Here is a 22,637-nt window from a genome sequence, read left to right as displayed (position 1 = left end):
CGTCAAATACCGCCGCTTGGTCAGTGCTCCTCGGCATCGGACACCGACGCATGGAGTACCCCTCTTGCATTACTTTTGGATGTGTCAGGGATGGCGTGTCAACATAAGCTTGTTACATACACAGTGTCCTTTCAAAATAAACTTCTGTTTTCACAGGAAGTTAGGTTTAGGCAACACAACCACTTAGGTAGGGTTAGGAAACGGTCGTGGTTGACGTTAACTTGACTGACCAGTGACTCACTAGACTGATGATACTAACGAGTCCGGTGACTAATGGCTGACGTGACAAAAAAAAACAAGGCTTTTAGTTTCACAGGGGACACGAACAGCGGTCTCCTGGTTGAAAGTCTTGTATTTGTTTGAACCATACACCACCCCTCCCGCTATTGATACTACGTCACTTGCTCCAACTGTCGAATAACGCCGTGGGTGGGTTTATATTGGAGCTAGTTTAAAAAAACGGTTTGTCACATACTGTTGCTTCAGGGTGCCTCCTTACGTCGGTATCCGATGCCGAGGGGCACTGCCCAATCGGCGGTATTTGACAAGTTGGGAGTGAGACCGGGTTGGTTCAGCAGCGTCCCTTCTCTGTCATGGGGCTCAAGGAGGTGAATTTATCCTCCCAGGAGGAGATGGATTACCTCTCAGCAGAGATGCAGGCCCTGTTACAGAAACAGGCTGTGTCTGTCATCCCCACTCACGACAGAAAAAGAGTTTTACTCTGCATACTTCCTGGTTCCCAAGAAGACGGCAGAGTTCAAACCCATTTTGGATCTCCGCGTCCAAAACCGATGCATTGTCCATAAGACATTTTGTATGTTAACCATCAAATGGTTACTGGAGCTGGTTCAGCATGGTGCTTGGTTCACCGCCATTGACTCCGAAACACAGGAACTTCTTGTGTTTTGCCTTCCAGGGGTTAGTCTATCAGTACAACATTCTGCCATTTGGCTATTCATTGGCCCACCACACCTTCAAGCCAAAGTTTTCACAATAGAGCTCGCTGATAGTAGGTTCAAACTGTGCAGTTTACCTCAAACACCTATCACACTACCACTTGATCATTTATTTTATTCACCATTCCATGACATTTAGTTCCTTCCTCAGTGACTATATCCTTTATCATTCTAATAAACTCTCCATACCTCTCCGTGACACACACCTTCATCTGTTCTCATTAAGCCAAAGAGGAGAATGTAGGGAGATAGCTTATTTCCACAAATAGAAATAACTCGAAGCCAACCAATTTAGGATCTATAATATGACGCATGACTCCTATACCAGATCTGATTCACCTCATTGTATCATCTTATAGCCTCCTCCTCCCCTCCTCCGCCGAACAAGGTCAATCCAGCAGTTTCTCTTTTTTATGGTAACGCAGTGTTCTCGCAATACACTGGGAGGCTAATATTTGTTATACCCCTGGTACTCCTCCAATTAATACACTTGTGTAGTCATTAAATCTGATTCTGTCCTACACATTAGAAGCATACAGCAGACTACTAGGCTCCAACAGCCTCTAATCATGCCAGTATCACATCATCTTATGTCATGTGGTTTGCCCTGAGGGCGACAGGAACTGCTAGCAGACAGAGCAGCAGGACTTTCCATGATGCAGGTAGTCAACAAATAAGATATAGGCTAAAAGCATAGAGGTGTAGTTGGTAGTTAAGACATCTTGCGAGGTCCATTCTTCATAACTTTTCATTACTTTTCACCAGATTAGTTGTGCAGTGCAGAATAAAGTTCTGTGTGTTACATCTGCCTCATGATCCCATATCGAAGCCTGTCATGTTGCGGACAGTAGACTCAGAAATGTGGAACTGAAGTACGTAAGGGTCCGTCTTAAAAGTGCACACAAGCTTTTCAGATATTTCTAAAGCTTTCTTTTTTATAGACACTTCAAAAGAACTTTATTTTCATCTGGACCCACACTCCCACAGCAAGCACTAACTCCTTAAATAAAATAATATTTTTTAAAAAAGCAATAAGGCTTAATGAGCTATTATGGCCAGTTTGTATAGCTTTTTCCTTTTTATTATTATCATACTTCAATATTTACCATGCACTTCAAACCGAACTTATTTTCATCTGAGCCTCCTCCCATTTTACACACATCCCTTCAGTTTTGAAAAAGTCATGAGTCATAGCAACTCTGAATTGTTTTTTGCCCAGTACACGTGCCATTCTTTTATATTTTATTCAATTCAGGTACATGGTTAAAATATTTATTTTTATATTTTGTTGGCAACTGAATTTATAGATATGTTTGATAAAAGTAAATGGCAAAAGAAAACAATTAAATACAAAAAAATGAAGCAGATTTGGCAATGTATAATAACTTCAGGTGTAAGCCACACCCACGTTCAGCATGCCGCTGAATACAGATATTTTTGTAAAATAAACCAATACAGATGTGTTGCATCACCAATTGTATAGACCATCCATAAGAGCTGATGCACTGAGCTGCAAGTATATTCAGGGGAGAGCAAATCCAAAATGAATCCCACCAAATATGGAACTGTTCCATTATCATCAACATCATTATCACCATAGCTGCTGAATTAAAAGAAGAAAAAAATGAATTAATACGACGAGTGTCACAGTGAATAATCATGAGCCAAGTCTTTCTTTAATCCAAAAGATTAAATATAATAGTGTTAATGGCTGAACATCCAACTTTGTGTCTAGGTGGCTAAAAAAAGAGGTGTAATCGTGATGGGCAGTTCTTATGACTCCGCCTGGGTACAATAAAGGCTGAAGAGAATGGACAAGATGGTTTTAGGAAGAGGGCATATTTAGACAGGTCTATGTAGGCATGGATTTACGAAGAGTGCTGTATAAGTGAACTCTATGTTTCAGAATATTTGACGAGACTCAATTGGACAAACTGTTTTTCTTCCGGCCGTTACAATAAAACCTTGGGTTGGACTCAAGTAGGTTCAGTGTTTTTTGTCTTTATAACCATCACAATTGAAGAAAACCACACACAACCACCAATACAACTAAGTTCTGGGGTTAAGTACAAATAGCCTTTTTTCTCTAGATCAGGGGTCTTCAACGTTTTTCAAGCCAATGACCCCCAAACTGATGGAGAGATGGAGCAAGGACCCCCTAGTATATATATATTGTATACAATTGTGTTTTATATTAAAATTTATAAAAGAAAAATGTCTAATCAACCAAAAATTAATATAAAATAATAATAATAAATAATAATAATTGAAAAAAAAATAATACGAAAATGTTGCGACCCCCCTGCAGTACCTCCGCGGACCCCCTAAGGGTCGCGGACCCCCTGTTGAAGACCTCTGTTCTAGATGATGCCTCTGGAAATTATTTGAACTATACGCCTAGTCTAAGGGGAACCAATTTCATCTCTCCCATCTGAAGTATTATTACCTCATGGGTGTGTCTGTTGAAACTGGATTTCCTTGGAAGACAGTTGTCATTCCTCAAATCAATCCCTCATGTCTTCTTTCACAATATCTCTGGCGTGGAACCTGACCCCAGTGACGCACACATAAAACAGGGAGTGACACCAAGGGGAAAAAAAGTTTGATTCACTATTGTTTTCCCCACACAATATTCTTAACACTAAGGCAGCTGTCAATTCAGCACAATCCTGTCTACCATTTTAAACTTGAACTTTCAGTTAAATTGCCTCCAAATTTTCACAACCACCTTCCAACTCTCTTACACAGTACTGGAAGAAACAAAAAAAAAAAAAACATGTACATGGAGTAAATAAGATAGAAATGCATTATTTAAATTGCCCTAAATAAAGGAAGAGAGACAGGGAGAGGAAGGAAATAAAACACACTTGTACTCTATGGTCAGTTGTTAGATGTGAGCTGTAGAAGTGACACATCCACCTTGGCCTAGTTGCTCCATCCTACAAACTGCAGACGTATACTTCACAAAATAAGCTCGATAGCACTATTATACTGTGTGAGAATTCAACCCAGCACAGCACTACAATAATGTCCTGTATTTTCAAATTGTGATCATCTGTCCTTGAGGGTGAATGAGTGTGGGAAGACTGCACATAATTGTTGTAACAGGAGAAAGTGAGGTGAGGGAAAAGTTGAAATCAGGCAAATGAGGTGCTTGACGTTCCCTTTCTGACAAGGTTGTGTTTATATTTGCTTCTCCGTGCCTAAAAATGATCCCCATGCCCTGTGATAAACCATAATGTGCATAAAAATGGTTTATAAAAAAACATTTCAGAGACCTTTTTCAATTTCCATGGAATGATGCTATTATTTTTTCGCCTCCACTCATCAGTAGCCCGATGAAAGACGGCCGCCTCTCCTTGCATCGTTCAGTGTCAACAAATCCCTTCTCATTTTGAAAGTCCCTCTCTGTGTGTTCCTTTATCACATTTATTCCCTCTCTCTCACTTTTGTGTTTATTTTTTCGCTCTGCTGTTGTATCCCCAATATCTCTTCCGTCATTTTTCTGCTCTCCCACATCACGCCCATCTCTTCCCGTACCTCCCCGTTTCTTTCTCTGTTTCTCTTCAGCTGTCCGGATTTGTCCTTCCCCTAATTGCCTGTCTCATTTGAATGATGGGTGTCTCTGTCTCAACTGACAGCCGAGGTCAGACTCATCTCGCTTTGCCACGGTGTCAAATAGCGTTTTCTGGTTAACTCCGGGGGATATCTGAAATGCATATTCTTAAGGGATTAACCAGTTCAGCGCTGCTTTTTCATTGGGTGTGGCTACACGTCCTAACAAATCCTTTGAAGGTGATTTGTGTTTTTGCCAAAATATAAAGAAGATCAAATTGAATCGCTATTTGAAAAAAAAGTAGGTTTCCATCTGTCCTGCTGGAGCTGTTTTGGAAGGGTTTGAGGAGAAAGCGTTTATGTGGTACCTACTGTATGTATATGACAACGTGATCCAAGCTGTTAATAATATCTTAGATTATACATATCCATGAGATCAAATCAGTTGTTTTGCAACTTTTTTGTTGTACATTCATAAGAGTGAATACTTGAGTTGAGTGTGTATAGATCTGCAGTAAGTTTCCATACAAAGAAGAAATGTGCCTCTCACCTACCAAATTCCAATTTTTCCCTTGTCCTGTATTTGACCCTGAATCCCATGTCCCTCTCAAATATTTGTATTGTTTTTCCTTTCTGTCTTTAAATCTTCCTCTGTTCTCCTTATTTCATTTAATTCAACAAGGAATCCTCAACTATTTTCTACATGTATCAGCCAAAATATGCAAGAACACGCCCAACCTCTGCCTCCACCGTCTCCCTAATGTTACAAAGAGAAGAAGCCACCATCACTTAAAATGAGTTTGAAAAAGTTTGTCTAAAAAACATAACAATGATCAACTTTTTTGTTGTTTCCCAAACAAATTATAAAGTGATTTATTAAGGTGCAATCCTAGCATAGTTCAACATACAGGAAACGTCATAGGGCAGACACATATGGAACAAAACAACCATAAAACCAGTGCTAAAGAAGAACAAAATGAAACAAGAATGAAAACCTCAAAGGACTCTAATAGCATAATGAAAATGTCATGAAGTATTAAAGAATTATTTAAAAAGATAATACTGATTTTGCCAGTCGTGGATCCAGCTAAGGGCCGTGAATAGCAATTGCTCAGTAACCATCAATATTTGGGCATATTTTAAGAAAAAGCTAGAGCAGGTATTTTCAAAATGGGGTCCGGGGACCCACAGGGGTCTGTGGCACTCTGTCAGGGGTTCCATGAAATAATTAACTATAAATTATAAAATTTTGCAGTATTTGCATTACAAAGTGCATATCTACAGATGGGGACCATTTGTGCCAATAAAACAAGCATAGTGTGTCCTTTAACTACCACCAACGTTAGCTTTGGGCCTGTAGAATATCTGGATTTATTGGGTCTATGCTAGTCTTGCAACTGTTAATTTTCTGAAGGCTTTTAAGATCAATTACTTGAAATGTAGGCTATAAATGCTGTCAAGTTGAGTCCAAATGTAATTTGGATAAAATCACCCTCTGTTTAAAAGGTACTTTGCAAATTTTCCAGCTTGGGGACTAATAAATGATTCTCATTTTTTCTTCTCATCTTAACATGATTCAAATTGAAATGTGTTTCTGTTTATCACTATGAAACAGGTCTGGAGTATTTAGGTTGAAAAGTTTAAGAATACAAATAGTTGCAATGGCATAAGAGTGCAAATGGTAGCATACGTATGCTTAATCAGTGTTACGATTATGAGGGGGTCCTTGGAAAATATTCTCCCCTGTAAGGGGTCCCCGGTCCCAAAAAGTTTGAGAAAACCTGACCTAGAGTGCCTTGTCGCATTAGAGGTCACAATCAGGCCACTAAGTGGAAAACTTAAGGCCTTAACAACTTCTCAATGGGGCAGAGAGAGGCAAAGACAGGATCTCTACTGTAATTGCATGCCACTCTATAACGCTTGTGTAAAAATCAAATTACTCAAAGTCAGCATCCAGGGTTACAACTAATGATTACTTTCATTATTGATTAATATGCTGGTTATTTTGTCTGGAAATGTCAGAAAATTGTGAAAAAAATAAACACCTATCATAACTTCTCCGAAGCTAAAGGTTGCTTATTTATCCGACCATCAGTCCAAAACCCAAACATATTTGATTATATTCATATATTACGATTGAAAATGACTGAAACAATAAATCTGTTATAAAAAAGTTGGCTTATTTTGACAGCTTTATCAGCATTGACAACTGTGACCGCAACAGTGTTGGTACCCCAGAGTCAAAAGATGATGAGGAGTCAATTGCTGTGGTATAAGACATGATAAGGATGCCAAGCGGATGCCTCCTTTGGACAGTGAACTAAGTAACAGCTGACAGATTGAGACATCAGGGCAGACAGGAAGCAGGACATCTCTCAGTTGGCCTGGATATGCGTCAGGAAGGGACCTGAAGGAAGTCTGTAATGAAAAAGGGCATGTGAACTCCATTTCTTGACTTTATGACCAGTCCCAGATAAGCAACAGATGTATTGATGGATGGACACGGATGTTGAGAATGCATTCCATTCATGACCGAAGTGTCAGCTGAAGATGATCAAATTTAGAGTTCAAAAGACATACTTTTAACCCACTTTATTCAAAGTTGAAATACATTATATGAAACAAAATATATGAAGAAGAACATATATTTTGAAACACATAAACGTAAGAACTAAGAAAGCTTGATTTTTCAGTGAATAGTGAGTGCTAGTAGTGGCTTTCCATTGAGAATTTGAATTTCATGCAACGCTTCAAATATGTTGAATGTTGTTGGTCTCTCATATCAAGCATTGTTATTCTTTTGACAATGTCTGCTCTGCTTTGACTATGCCTGGAGGTTGGTAATAGTAATTTCACATGACACACAGTGGGAGGTGTTGCCCTCTTAATTAATGAAGCTGTCACTGTCATGCGCATTAATCACAGTTCACCCCTGATATCTGTCAAAGTGTCATGTCTGAGAACTAAACTGTGGCACTGACATGAGTCAAAACAACTAACCTCCTGTGAAGCAGCTGTTTGCCCTTCAGATACATATTTGTATATAATTTGGTGATGAAACTATAGTTTTCACAAGGGTAATGATACAGGGACTGTAGAGCAAACAAACAAAAACATGTAAAGGTGCTCAATACGAAATTCAGAGCATATACAACAAGTTCTCATTCCAATTCATCACATACCGCAGTGTGTGACGCCCCTTGGCGCCGCTTTATTTTTTGCATCAAAACCACTATAGCCTTTAGCACTTTAACCTTGGCATCACTTTAAGATTAGGAAAAAAAAAAACACTATAGTTAGTTTTAGGGAAAAAGTACATGGTTGGGCTTAAAACTACTACATTTGTACAGTGAAAATGACACTGAACGTTGTGAACACGGGACACGAACAAACAGCTGATTGTAACGTGAAAGTAAACCTGCATAACCTGTTAAGAAGTCAAATCCTAGCATTTCTAAGAGGTTTCTCAGACAAAAACTGATGTGGCCATATCATTGTCACTCTACATATTGCACCTGTCCGCCTACTGCGGCACATAGCAAGCCACCAAAATACAGAACAGATGCAGCCAAGGACAACAACCCTGCTGTCCCTTAGCATCATTCCCACTTGAGGGGCAATGACAAAAGTTAATCAGTTGTCAACTTTTTTTTTGTTCATTTTCAGCTTTTCTTGATCCCTGTGGTCATGACAAGTGAGGAGCATCACCTTGACTTAACATAGTGAAGATGCTCAGCGGGGGCTGAAAGAACTCCTATGCTGTACCTTCAAAGACTTCCTTATAGTTGTTTAAAAAGATCCCCTTTGTCTTCTTTTTCTTTGTAGTTCGTCTCTCTCTCACCCTCCCTCTTGCTCCACATCACTGTCTTTATCTTCATCCATTATGGATGAGGCACATTGTAGACAATGTGATTCTCTTCGGAAAATACCAAACGTCTTCGGAAACGAGGGTGCAGTGATGTCACTGCTAATGCCAGCGGTCATGTCTCAACAGACCACCTTTTCCAAATACACACCTTTTGCAACTTCCCTGCCCTCAGTGTGTATATTACTTTCCATCCTTTCCTTTAACAGTGTCCAACATAAGCACATACACCACATCCTGTGAGCACTGGTCAGGAGTCATCAGTCACTTTAAAAGGTCAAATAGAAAAGAACAATCTTAACTTATTTTGAGCAAGTTTGAATAGGTATGTGTTTGCGGTGGTTGGGAAGAGTAAAGAGCCAAACAGATTATGACAAAAACGATCTTGGAAGCCATCGGCTATTGGTCTGATGACGGTTTAGCTTCTGGGGGCCATGGTCAATATTTGTTGGGGGATCTGAGATTCCCTCTTCCACGTGCCGGTTATTGTTTACAGACTGATTAGCAACATGAGACGTGATAATGGAGTTAAGAGATGACGTTTATGACCTGTTTCACAAGTAGCCAGTTTACAATCAGTTAACAGTATATTTTTTAGCTAATAAAAAGCTAAATCATACTGAAGACAATAGCCAATGGGTTGGAGTCATATTCCTTGTATGAGTATACATAGTTGGCCAATAAAAGTGATTCTGAATCTGAGATACAAAAGAACATGTTAAAGTCATATAAAAAGTCTTTGCAACCTTTAAAAAAACACTCCCCACTCACACACACTCCGTACCAGAAGCTTAAACAATGTAATTACTTTTGCAACCGAGGATTTTAAACAGCATTCAAGGTCACTCAACCAAAGCGGTTCATTTCTCTCCAACATCTCATTAGCTTTTTGTATCAACACTCTTGACCTTTGCTTCGCGACACTGTTTATTATCACATTACTGTCTTTAATGACAGGACAAGGAACAATAACACAGTATACTTAACTGTGAAACACTTCAGATGACAAGAATAGATATCATTCAGCAAGTAATAATCATAGGGTGCTATGAGATTGTTTGGCATTGACACTACAAATAACTTGTGTTTACATAATGCTTTATGTTGCTTACTATCATGTTTATGACAGGACTGACCGGCGATAGTGCACATACTCAAAATAAATACCAAATTATATACCCTCCAAATAATTAGAAATGTCTGTGTACAACTTCTAGGAAGTAAGAACAAAAGTGTTTTGTGTTCATGTCTATCAGACAAACCTTAAATCAGTCAACATCATACATCAAAATAATTGTATTAATTCAAAGAATACCCACTGTTCAGTGTTACATCCAAATTTTTATTCATAATTACATTTACAGTTTACAGTTTGTTTGTTAAAAATATCTTAGATTATACATGTCCATGAGATCAAATCAGTTATTTTGCAACTTTTTTGTTGTACATTCATAAGAGTGAATACTTGAGTTGAGTGTGTACAGATCTGCAGTAAGTTTCCATACAAAGAAGAAATGTGCCTCTCATCTTCCAAATTCCAATTTTTCCCTCGTCCTGTATTTGACCCTGAATCCCATGTCCCTCTCAAATATTTGTATTGTTTTTCCTTTCTGTCTTTAAATCTCCCTCTGCTCTCCTTATTTCATTTAATTCAACAAGGAATCCTCAACTATTTTCTACATGTATCAGCCAATATATGCAAGAACACGCCCAACCTCTGCCTCCACCGTCTCCCTAATGTTACAAAGAGAAGAAGCCACCATCACTTAAAATGAGTTTGAAAAAGTTTGTCTAAAAAACATAACAATGATCAACTTTTTTGTTGTTTCCCAAACAAATTATAAAGTTATAATTTGCATAACTCGCATATGCGCATTCGCGTGTAGCCGCTGTACCCTCCTCCTCTGCCTGCTCGCCTTCACTCAGACAGCTCAGCTCGCTCCACCTCTAGACGTGAACGCGCGCTCACTCCACACTGCAGAAGAGTTAGTTTAGCTCTGAGAATATCTAGTGAATGCACAGGGGACAGCGAGCCCGACGCTGACTTTCGTTGATTTCACGGCCACAGGTGTCGCTGTTAAGAAGCATTTCTGAAAGTTACAAATAATCCCTTTAATAAAGCAATCACTATGAATTGTGGTTATTTTATGTATATATATATTCTGTAAACTGTTGTGTATGGCTGTATACTGTAGAAGGCAGGTCTCTTCCCTGTATCAATAGGTCCAAGTTATAACCAGTAGAATGAAGAGGATGATGTAATTACAGTTGAGTATAATCCCATTGGCTTTAACACAAGTCAGCAGATCATCTGTGGACAAAGAGGCAGACAGAGAGACTTTTATTTTGTAATCTTTCACAACAGGATTGCTTAATTAAGCTGATATGTGCATACATATACAAAACTGTAATATTTTTCATGATCAGTCTCATTAGTAGAGTAGTGAACTTAAAGTTCACCCGATTCGACTGTTTCCCAGCCCATTAAATAGGCGTTATCAGTCGCTATAACCACCATAATTGTGGATCAGTAGGGGCCTACCACGTTGTAAAAGTGAAAATAAAACTTAAAAGCAACACGTTCTAACAAGTTGTAAAACTGAATGATCATCATGTTTTGAACAAAAATAAAATAGTTAGGATTAGGCAAAAAACCTACAACTTCTTTGGGTTTAGGCAAAAAAAAACTTTGTTAAGTTTTGGGAAAAATATCGTGTTTTGGGTTGAAATAACTACGAACACAAAGACAACTACACATTGATGGTTTCACACAGGATGCAATATCTCTGGTCTCCCATCCATAGTCCCTGACTTGGAGTTTCACACTGTCTATACTACAGCGCCTGACTTACCCTTCGGCTCTTGTCATAATTACAACGGTCGGTAGAGGTCTCCGTTGCATTCTTTTATGCCTTCTTTCGGTGATCTATCATGTGAATAGATGATAAAACCTACTAGTGGGTGTAGTAGGCCCCTATTTACCCACATCTATGAGGCTAATAGCGACTGATAACGTCTATTGAATAGCCTGACAAAAGTCTAATTGTCTGTAAAGTTACATAATGTAATTTGGAAAATGGAGAAAGGTTAATTCTGGATGAAGAAGGTGATAAACTATCAGTAGACAGTGCTTTGTATGGTTTTGCCATTTGCCTAACGAAGGTCTAGCACCGAAACGTTGCAAATTAATATGCTTAGTTAGACACTGCAGGATTTTGTTTGCAACCAGTGCTTTGTATGGTACCAAAAATTCTGTGGCGATGTGCAGCGCAGGGTGTATGTGTGTATGTGTGAATAATGACCATAGTGGAGAGGTGAGTGAGTATTGTTCACCCTGTGTGTGTGATCAGTGTTCAGTGAAGTGATGACTGACCCTCCTCTCCTCCCACTCAGACCTCCAGAACTGTGGTGAAGTGGAGGGGAGCAAGCCTGGATACAAATCTCCTCCACGGGCTAAACAAGGCAAAACGCCTCCCTGGCTGAGCCTGACGCAATACCTCCTACTACAGATAACTATATAGAGTTCTGTGTAGACGCATGAGTGGGATGGATAGATGGGTGGATAGATGGTAGAGGGATAGATGGATGGATGGATAGGTGGATGGATGGACCGATGAATGGGTAGATGGCTGGATGGATGGATAGATGGAATGATGGATGGAGGGATGGATGGATAGATAGATACAGTAGATGTTTGTCTAACCTGAGACTCTGTACTTTTGGCATTAATGTGCCCCAAAGATGAGGGATGGATGGATGGATGGATGGAAGGATAGATAGATAGATAGATAGATAGATAGATAGATAGATGTGTCTAACCTGAGAGTTTCTGTACTTTTGGTATTACTGTGCCCCAGAGGTGACACTCTTTAGCTTTCATCATCTTCTTTTGTTCTGGATGGTTGTAGTTCAGAGTGACATACTCCTGCTGTTCAGGGGTGAACACGGGCCAGTTAGCTCCATCAATGCTTGGATTCCTGACAAAAACAAAAGCCAATCAAGACAATTCAACAGTGCCAGGAGGGTCCTCACACAGGTTGAGTGACTGATTGTCTGATTATACATACCCTGTCCGGGCAAAGTTGCCCCAGTGTTTCATAATCTTCTTGGTCATGTTCACTTCATTCTTCGTGTATCCCAGGGATGCATTCAGAGGCATTCCAAAGACAAATTCTATCTCCTCGCCGTGATTAACGCCCATCCATTCTGGCCAAGGATTGCCGGACGACCGGTGATCGAAATGATAGAGGAAAGACTTACCACCACGTTGTGAGTACCTGGTTAAAAAGAAGAAAATATTGAACTATTTTTGCACTGCACTAGTTCAGGTTAATTTGAGAAAATACAAGTGAAGTCACATCAATTTTATTTGTACAGCCCAATATCACAAATCACAAATTTGCCTTGGGGCTTTACAATCTGTACAGGATACGACACCATATGTTTCACACTAGTGTTTTAATGTGACAAGAAACGAAACAAGAAAAGAGAATTGACTCTCTATTGCAGAGTTCAGCCAGAGGAGAGTACTGCATGAAAAAACCCATAGGCCCCGCCCCCGTCTGTCAACAACAATAACTTTTTTTATTTATTTTTTTTTATTGTAATTATAGGGTGATATTGTCTGTATTTTCACAGCCAACATTGACATAAAAATTAGGGATGCGCCGATACTGATATCGGATATCGGTCGGATACTAACTCAAATAGGTGGATCGGGTGTCGGTGACAATGGGCCAATCTGGTATCGGATACAATTATTTTATTAAATTACAATTCAGTACATTCATATCTATGTATTTATTTGTTACATTTTGTTTTACAAAGGTAGGAAAGCAATGTTTAATCAAGCCTGACGTTGCCTTACACATAAAAGAATGGTCCCAGTCACTTCCACACAGGTACTCGGAATCGGATTGGTGCATCCCTAGTAAAATCAAAACAAATATTTTTAAAAATCTTATCTGGTCCATAATTTTCTTTGTTGTGTATCTCAGACACTTTAGTCCAAAAGACATTTTGATGAGTTATGTGAGGATAAAGGGCTATTGAATGCGGAGGACCATTTCAAAGTGTCAGTATTTTACGCAGCTATAGACACTGCCATTGCACGGATTCTGTGACATGCAAGAGGTGGCACGAGGTTTGGATTTTTACACCCACACTTCTGTTAAAGTCTGATGACGAAATGTACAAATCAATCTGACCAATACAAAGATGAGTTATCCACGGATTTTCCAGATCAAGTGCTCTCATTTAGATTTGCATTAGTGTCCGCCATAAAGGAAATAGTGCATGGCTCAGTTAAAGATTTAGCGCACACTGTATTCATAAAGCACCACTCTATTTTACCAAGTGTGCCTGATGTAGCCACAGCTATAAAAATGTTTCTTACTTGTATATCTGTAACTGTCACAAACACCGAAAGATCCTCCACTAAACTGAAACTAATCAAAACATATACGGTGCAAATGCGATGTTGCTTATTCCTAAGGTCACACTAAAACACTAGTGTAAAACATAGGATATACGTAGGCTATACAAAAGATGAAACAATTACAGATTAAAACAATTTAAATATAAATTATGTTAAAAAAAAGTGTAAATATGCAATGTGCAGGGCGGATTCACTAAAGACAGTGTGCCAGACAAGGCTGAGGATATACCATTGAAACGGTCTTTACCTGTGAGCGAACTCTAGCACGGGACAAAAAAACATTTGTCCTCCATACAGACTAGCCAGCGAGTCGCGATTTTTCGTCCCACTATTCACATCTGTCCAATCAGTGTATTGGAAAATGGCCGCATCTCTTGTGACATCACTTGCATGTGGCATTAACATTGCCACTCCTTTCTGGAACTCATTCCTGGTGACGAGACTCTGATTGAGGGTAACTCCAGGCACTCCATAACTTACGAAATAGGTCCCTTCATCCTTGTTTAAGCCAAAGAGCACCTCTTTCTTTGGGAGGGTACCGGTACTAAGCAACACCTGCAGGGAAAAAAAGGTGGTTGGTGTTTGTGATGCAAGATGTTTTTCATTTGTTTGTTTAATAAAACTGCCGTAATAACCCAGTGAGCTTAGTTTTGATGATAGGCTGAAACCAGGATACAGTTAGTTGAAGTCAAAGTTTGTTAGATGTCTACTTGTAGCCAGGTTAAATCATATAAATATTATGTCAATTGAATTTCAGTGTACTTCCATGTGTGAAAGGTTTCAGAGTGTGGCAACCTGGAAATATAATAATTCAAATGTTAAAATCTAGAAACAATGGCAATTTAGGTGATTGACATTTGCTACATCATGTAATCGAGGTAACATAGTGAACATATACAAAAATGTATGTACATAACACACAAAAACATGTTTCATATGCCATAGGCACATTCACACCTAATATTATCTCCACATACCCACCCACCCACATACACACACGTGCACACACACACACACACACACACACACACACACACACACACCTACTTCGATTTCATCTGGTAGGAAGTCCCCATCAGCAAGAGGAACAAAGGGTAACGCTATGGCTGAAGGCTTTATGAAAACATCGTGTTGCTTCGATGTGATTTCCTTAGCATCAGCCTGCTGCAGACAAGCTTCCAAAGCAGCTGGAGGAGATTGGGGACACCCCAGTAACGTCGCCAGCTTCATGGACCTGGATATTGATGAAGAGAGGGTGCAAGGCAGTTGGTGACAGAAGAAATGAGGAGGAATGTGAGGAAGATGGAGGGCAATTTTGGACACATTTTGAGAAAGAGAGTGTACCGAGCATAGAAATAGAATAGGAGTGGAACGGACATCGAACTGTGTGCCATGGTCATTTGACTAGGTCAGAAGAAAATTGCGATTGTTGTTAGATGTTATGGTGACAACATAGGTCAGTGGGGCCGTGAAGTGTGGAAGTCGTCCATGAGGTAGTCACGGAGCCGATTCAACATCTACGAAAAGGGACAGCCTGCAAGGCGGGACTAAAGGTGCACACACCTGACGCTTATGCCCGCCGTAGTGTCCCCGGCACGAGGGTGCACCGGTATGAGTGAGTCGCAACTTGAAGTAAGTCGCTATAAGGAAGTGTTCTCTTACATCCACGGCAACAGTCAACGAATGTTCATACGGTTTGTATGATATCTTACGAAAAAAGTTATTCCTCCTTTTTTGTTCATTTTCCTTCAAATGTCCGGCAACACATGTCAATTTCCGCTCGTTACATGCGTACAGTCTTTTCAAAATAAACTTCCGATTCACAGAAAACAACTTCCTTAGATTTAGACAATAAAGCTATTTAGTTAGGCTAAGACAAGAAAACTACTTGTATAGTCAAATATTGACTTGCTTAGGATTAGGCAACAAAAGTACTTAGTCAGGTTTAGACAAGAAAACTACTTAGGAGAAGATTGTGGTACGGCTTATAATAACTCCGAAAATGGTGTTACTTAAGTACGTAGATTACATGACATGAATAAATCTACTTTGACTTCTTGTTTCACACGACCGGTCTCCTAGGCGAAAGTATAGTGTTTTTTGACCCACCCATCCACCCCGACCTCCTCCCTTTGCGGCATTTGCCACTATTTATATTTCCTGGTTCACAATTACATCAATTACACATAAACTGATTTTGTGGGATATACACAAATAACAGTGCATTAAATTTCATAAGAATAGCTACGGATAATGTATGAGACCAGCTTACAACAGTACACATAAAAATGGCTACCGCTCTGACCATGTCCATTCTACTCCTATCTCTATGGTATTGGGAAACTTCGACTAAGCACCGGGTGTATATGTCCATGATTGTGGTCAGATTTATCAGAACACAAATTATGTAATGTGATATTGTTCTTTAGAGCTCTGGAAAGAAAGAAAGCAAACACTAACAGATCATGAACGAGCATGTATGTTGTTCATTTGGTGTTACTTTAATGTAAAAGGGTCCGTGTTGCAGCTTCAAAAAATCAATGAGACGGTCATGACATATTGTATGAGTGATGGAGGGAGTGAAAAGATGTAAGCGGGTGACTGAATTAATACACCCTACCTGCGCCAGGCCTCATCCTGGCTGATTCTGGCCCACGGTGCATTCGGAGCACCACTCTGCATCACAGCCCTTTGAAACAGATCCTGGCTGCCTGGGGAGAGAAGGTGGAGGCCCACCGATGCTGACCCAGCGCTCTCCCCAAACAGAGTCACCTGGAAACAAAAGCCAAGAGCTGATTTTATTGTTTGTTTAAACAATTGAAACAAATCTTATCTAATTTTAGGAAAACATTTTACCTTTTTGGAATCACCTCCAAAAGAAGCTATATTGTTGGCAACCCAGCGGAGGGCTAAGCGCTGGTCCAGCAGGCCTGCATTGCTTTGGAAGTTCTTGTTGTCGGGAAGAGACAGGAAACCAAAAGCTCCGATTCTGTGATAAATGAGCGCAAGAATGGAGGAAAGATGTTGACAGCATTTAACTGAAGATAAATCCACCTACTCCTGTAGTTTCCACATCTCATCTTAATGAGTAAAGAGAAGGGTATTGCACATAGTGGGAGGGACCTTCCTGTTTATAAACTTCTTTACTCTGCTTATTGCACCCAAGCCAACTACCATTTTTTGATAACCTTATGCAACTTCCAATGTAGGCAAGAATGCAGTGTGAATCCAAGTATGTAAAGGTCAGAACTGCATTCAACCCATTGCTAATTGCCCAGGAGTTTCAAGTTACATACGTTAACTATGGCCTTTCATCATTTCATATTTTCAGTTTATTTCAGTTCTTACCTGTAATTCATTGATACCACAACAACGCCTTCAGATTTACTCAAGAAGCGGCCATCATAGATGTCCAGAGAGGACGTTCCAGAAGTGAACCCGCCTCCATAGATCCAGACAAGGACTGGAGCCAGTGATAAGGGCTTAGGCTGGGGTGACCAAACGTTTAGGTACAGACAGTCCTCACTCAGAGGAGTGTTTGGGTTCCACATCTCTGTACCTTTGAACCCTGGAAATAAATGACAATATTGATCAATGCCATTAGAAACTGATTGGGACTATAGTCAAACAGGTGATAGATACGTATATCTCTGTTCCTTCAGATGTTTAGAGGTAAACATACTTGATGAGATCAGTCACAAGCTAAAGTTCAACTTCATCATGACACTTTATTGCAAGCAGTATTTTGAGATTAGATATCAGCTGATGGTCCACTTCAATTTGATTATTTCATATGTCCAAAGCAGTAACAGCGGTCCAACCCCAGTGCCTTCTGTCCATATCTATGTGTTGTCATATCTATATTTGGAGTAAATTCTCTGTACACATGCCTGGCACTGGTTGTAGCTGACATCTAAACAACCCCTGACAGGTGGCTGTGTCTGCAAATAGCTATGCCCCTCCCAACACACACACGCATGCACGCATGCAAGCATGCAAGCACACACGCACACGCACGCATGCACGCACGCATGCACGCACGCACGCACGCACACACACACACACACACACACACACACACACACACACACACACACACACACACACACACACACACACACACACAGACTGAAACGCCTACCTTAAATTAGTGCAGTGGTCTTTTAAGGTCATCTCTTAGTCAAACATGTACTTATATGACCTCCTTTGGTGCCTTGCTCTCTGGACATGCGCCCTATGCCACACCCTACTGTACATGCACACTACACCACACACTACTGTACATGCACACTACGCCACACCCTACTGTACATGCACACTACGCCACACATTACTGTACATGCACACTACGCCACACCCTACTGTACATGCACACTACGCCACACCCTACTGTACATGCACACTACGCCACACATTACTGTACATGCACACTACGCCACACCCTACTGTACATGCAAACTACGCCCACCCTACTGTACATGCACACTACGCCACCCCCTACTGTACATGCAAACTACGCCCACCCTACTGTACATACACACTACGCAACACCCTGCTGTACATGCACACTACGCCACACCCTACTATACATGCACACTACGCCCACCCTACTGTATATGCACACTACGCCACACCCTACTGTACATGCATACTACGCCCACCCTGCTGTACATGCACACTACGTCACACCCTACTGTACATGCAAACTACGCCACACCCTACTGCACATGCAAACTACGCCACACCCTACTGTACATGCAAACTATGCCCACCCTACTGTACATGCACACTACGCCACACACTACTGTACATGCACACTACGCCCACCCTACTATACATGTGCACTACGCCACACACTACTGTACATGCACACTACGCCACACACTACTGTACATGCACACTACGACACACCCTACTGTACATGCAAACTACGCCCACCCTACTGTACATGCACACTACGCCACACCCCACACTCAAGTAAAATCACTGGGCCTCTTTTTGGCAGGGATTTAACTCACAACACCCATTTGAATAATCCACAGTACATGTACACAGCACAGTATATAGTACATGCATGCATTGTGTCCATCTGTGTAAACATGTTTCCTACCTGGAATGGATGTATCTGGCACCTGATAGCAGGTATTTGGGAATTTGGTGGCATCCCTCACCCCTTCCCATCTCTCTACTGGCTCTGGAGCGCTGAATCTGTTTTTCCCCACAGGTGGTTTTCCATAAGGGATCCCCAAAAATGCTCGAACATCACCACCCGGCACTGAAAGCAACTTCCCTTGAACTTTGCCATTCCTAGTGTCGATTACAAGGTCATCGTGAGTGGCCGTTGATACAGTCAGGAAATTAGGTAACAGAAGAAGAAGGGCTAGGCGTGTACAGTGAGAGACTGTCGCCATGATAGGAAATCCTGGAGATAGAAAAATAACACACACCCAAACACATTGTTATTCATCTTTATGTAACTGGTTTGTCATTTTCAAACTTTGTCAACACAGTACTGTGGGTGTTGACTATGGAGGACGGAACCTGCCAAAATAAAAAAATAAAGGGAAAATTAAACAGAAGAGTAAATAATAAGGGAATTAAAAATAAAAAATGAATAACGAAGGAAATTAAAACAGAAATATTGATTTATGTCACATTTTATCAGTTAATTAATGAAAAAATGTTATGCATTCAGTCAATTCTTTTTTTAATTGATTTATGTTTTATTTTGGCAGATTATGTCCTCCATAGCTGACACATTCAATTACCCTTGGCTTCAGTATAATACATAATGTGAGTGCTTTCATAATTGCCTACATTAGCAAATGTATTTCTAACCCATGTCAGTGTACAGCGTGTCAAGAAATAATAAAGTTTATTACACATTTAAGACAGTGATCAGGTCCTTTGTTTGGACTTGTGTTCAAGCAGCAGGAGCCAGCTATATAGGGTAACTTTAGGTTAATTACTTGAACTGTTTAAGGCATAGTCTAAGTCCAGATGCTGTATAGCCAGACTCCAGAGCATTCGGGCTGTTGTGAAAAAAATGCCAGCATGCATTTGTCACTCTGTGATAGACACAAGCAACAGCAAACAACAGGAAAACATTTCCATTTGGGCCATGCAGTAAACCATCTGGCAGATTGGTTAACTGCAATCTACCCTGTGTGTCTGTGTGTGCGTGTGTCTGTGTGTGTGTGTGTGAGAGAGAGATCATTCCCGCGGCAAGTGTGTCACTTTAGAAGCGTCTTATTTGAATTTCAAAACTCAAATGTTTGGAAACAATAAGGCCGTCAGCGAATATGAATATGCAAGTGACTGCAAGTGCGCAGCTGACGCGCAAAAGGCGCAGACTGAAAACACACTGCGAGCTTCCAGAGGAAAAGTCGCGCTCAGCTGGATTTAATAGAGAGACGCACTCACTCAGAGATTCCTACAAACTACTTAAAAAAACGTTTCCTGATAGTGAATGTACTAATTTAAATTTAATAAAAAGCCTTAGTGATGTCTTACCTCGTCAGTTAGCAGTTTGGTTGCTGTCTGGCTGGAGTGAATGAGGGGACAGCATTTAAGAGGTGGAGAAGGCGTGGGCTGGCCATGTGCACCACCCACAACTACAACTGCTTCAACTACTACTATTACAACTGCCCAGGGCTAATAATAATGAAAGCAACAACATTAGTAATGAAATGATACAAAACTTAAAGTGAAGAAATAACTTAGTCTAATTAACTAAATAACACCATGCACAGAACCAGATACAAATTAATTAATGTATTATTATTATTGTTATTATTATTATTATTATTATTATTATTATTATTATTATTATTATTATTGTCGTTGTGCCTTCAAGCATAAAATAATAAATTATGCAAATATAAATAAATGCAAAAATAAATGAATACATTTAAAAATGTATAATATCCAATGTCTTTGATTTTAGGAATCTCAAGTACAAATATAACTACTGCAGCCAACAAAAGGTTATGTAACATTCTTACATTTGCTGCTAGAAAAAATATATTACTACAGTGGATCAGTGATAAGAAACCCTCTGTCCAAGGCTGGAGAAAAGTGATATTTGAGATGGTCCCTTTGGAATACCTCACAAATATTCTACATGCCAAAGTAAATCAGTTCCACAATATTTGGCAGCCCTATGTGAATTATATTGGACATGATCTCTCTTCCATTATCTTACAAGGAGTCTCCTGAACATGAACGCATATATCCTGTGACTTCCTTGCACTATGGACTATTCCCTATGACCTCCAATATAATTTTTTTGATCTGAGCTGTACCAGTGTTTGTTTGTTTGTTGTCGTTGTTCTTTTTTTATTCTTATTGTGTTTGTGAAAATAAGAAAACCCAATAAAAATAATTATAAAAAGTATAATAATTAATAATAATTATTATTATTATTGTTGTTGTTGTTGTTATTATTATCATTGTGCCTTCAAGCGTAAAATAATTAATTATTCAAATAAAATAAATGAATAAAAATATATAAATAATAAATAAATATCTACACTGTATTTATGTATTCAACTCTTTTAAAAACACTATAGACAGGTCTGTCCAGTAGTGCAGAGCACAGATCCTTTAGTTACACACCAGTGCAACAATGGAACAATAATTCATTACGGCGTCAAATAAATGGTATGTGTTCAAAGTCCTATGTAAGTTAAAGTATTATCAGTAAAATGGAAACTTTTAATTCTGCAGAAAATTGGCCCTTTTATCCTTCCATCCACTTTGTAATTAAGATTATCACCCAATTTAATGTGTCAGCTACTTTATGTCTGTTTGTTTACTACGTAAATACTCCCCATATCCTTCCTCCTGTGTTAGCTTTCTGTTACCATCTCTTATGTTAACAGGTCGGTTTTGACCCATGTCTTAAATCAGCTGTAAAATACACTAAAAACAATTATCTATCATCCAATTTGTTTCTCATCTCTTGGTTACCTTGTTAGGCTTCCTTATCCATGAAAATATCGGTTTTAATATTTTTGGTGTGGGCCTCTGGGCCTTTTCTTTGTCAGTATACCCCTCGATTTCAATTAAAAAAATGGTAAAATGAACCTCAAGAGAATCATATAAATAAATAAAAGGTTGTTGTGTTACCTGACTATTACTAAGGGGTATTAGAACACATCTCGTTTTTTTGGACAATATGAGACAACAGTGGTGGTGTCTGTAAAAGCAAACTTTGAGGAAAGTGGAGCCCTGTCCTTCACCTGCAAGATTTCAGCGGGCAGCTCAGGTTTATTTTTCTTCACTGTGCCCACCATGGTAAGTTTCCTCCTGAGAAGTTCTTGTCCAAGGTCATAGCTGGTAAAGAAATTGTCACAAGTGATATTGTGACCCTGCAGTCCAGTAGTCATATCGAGGACCACACGTTTTCCTTGGTTTTTCTCAGGGATGCCACTCGCAGCTTTGCCTGTGTAAATCTGTAGATTCCAGGCATAGCTGGTTTTTGCATCACAGGCTGCCCAGATTTTTATGCCGTACTTCCCTGGCTTACTGGGTATGTATTGCCGGAAGGGGCATTTTCCTCGGAAAGGGACAAGACGTTCATCCACTGTCACCTCTGGCCCTGGGTTGAACATCAGTGGAAGGAGCTGCACCCATCTGTCCCAGACATCCCTGATGGGGGCAAGCTTGTCAGATCTTGCTCTGGTATCTCTGTTGTCAATTCTGAGGACTCTTGATATCATTTGAAAGGTCCGAAGTGACATTGTTGCCCGGAAAATATTTCTGCCTGTCGATGCGTCCCAGAGACTATCAGTGGCCTCATTGCAGGATCTGTACACTCCAG

General features: G+C 39.9%; 1 protein-coding gene across 2 annotated transcripts; it reads right to left on the bottom strand.

The window, feature by feature from the left end:
- Positions 1-10,504: 10,504 nt before the first annotated feature.
- LOC119492069 (acetylcholinesterase-like) lies at positions 10,505-20,447 on the bottom strand. 2 transcript variants are annotated; one of them, XM_037776427.1, is made up of 10 exons: positions 20,327-20,447; positions 18,924-19,235; positions 17,162-17,381; positions 16,670-16,802; positions 16,434-16,585; positions 14,861-15,047; positions 14,061-14,368; positions 12,444-12,653; positions 12,196-12,353; positions 10,505-10,687 (listed from the first exon to the last, which is right to left on the bottom strand). In XM_037776427.1, the coding sequence occupies exons 2-10, from the start codon at positions 19,222-19,224 to the stop codon at positions 10,593-10,595; spliced, it is 1,764 nt and encodes a 587-aa protein (XP_037632355.1). In that variant the 5' UTR covers positions 19,225-19,235; positions 20,327-20,447; the 3' UTR covers positions 10,505-10,592. The 2 variants fall into 2 exon arrangements, with proteins under 2 accessions (XP_037632355.1, XP_037632354.1); XM_037776426.1 differs by having other exon boundaries at positions 18,924-19,241; positions 20,327-20,434.
- Between the last annotated feature and the right edge of the window lie 2,190 nt (positions 20,448-22,637).

This window comes from Sebastes umbrosus, chromosome 7, assembly GCF_015220745.1.
Source record: "Sebastes umbrosus isolate fSebUmb1 chromosome 7, fSebUmb1.pri, whole genome shotgun sequence".
Lineage (NCBI taxonomy): Eukaryota > Metazoa > Chordata > Actinopteri > Perciformes > Sebastidae > Sebastes > Sebastes umbrosus.
The sequence above is the reverse complement of the archived record's forward strand: the minus strand, read 5'-3'. Positions and strand labels throughout refer to the sequence as shown.

What these genes read in the sequence shown, in the direction of transcription:
- LOC119492069 (XM_037776427.1), bottom strand. Translation starts at nt 19,224, where the DNA reads ATGGCGACAGTCTCTCACTGTACACGCCTAGCCCTTCTTCTTCTGTTA. An exon ending in GTGGTATCAATGAATTACAG is followed by an intron (nt 16,803 to 17,161) that starts GTAAGAACTGAA and finishes CATTTATCACAG; the next exon opens with AATCGGAGCTTTTGGTTTCC. An exon ending in GGCAACTTTGCCCGGACAGG is followed by an intron (nt 12,354 to 12,443) that starts GTATGTATAATC and finishes TGTTTTTGTCAG; the next exon opens with GAATCCAAGCATTGATGGAG.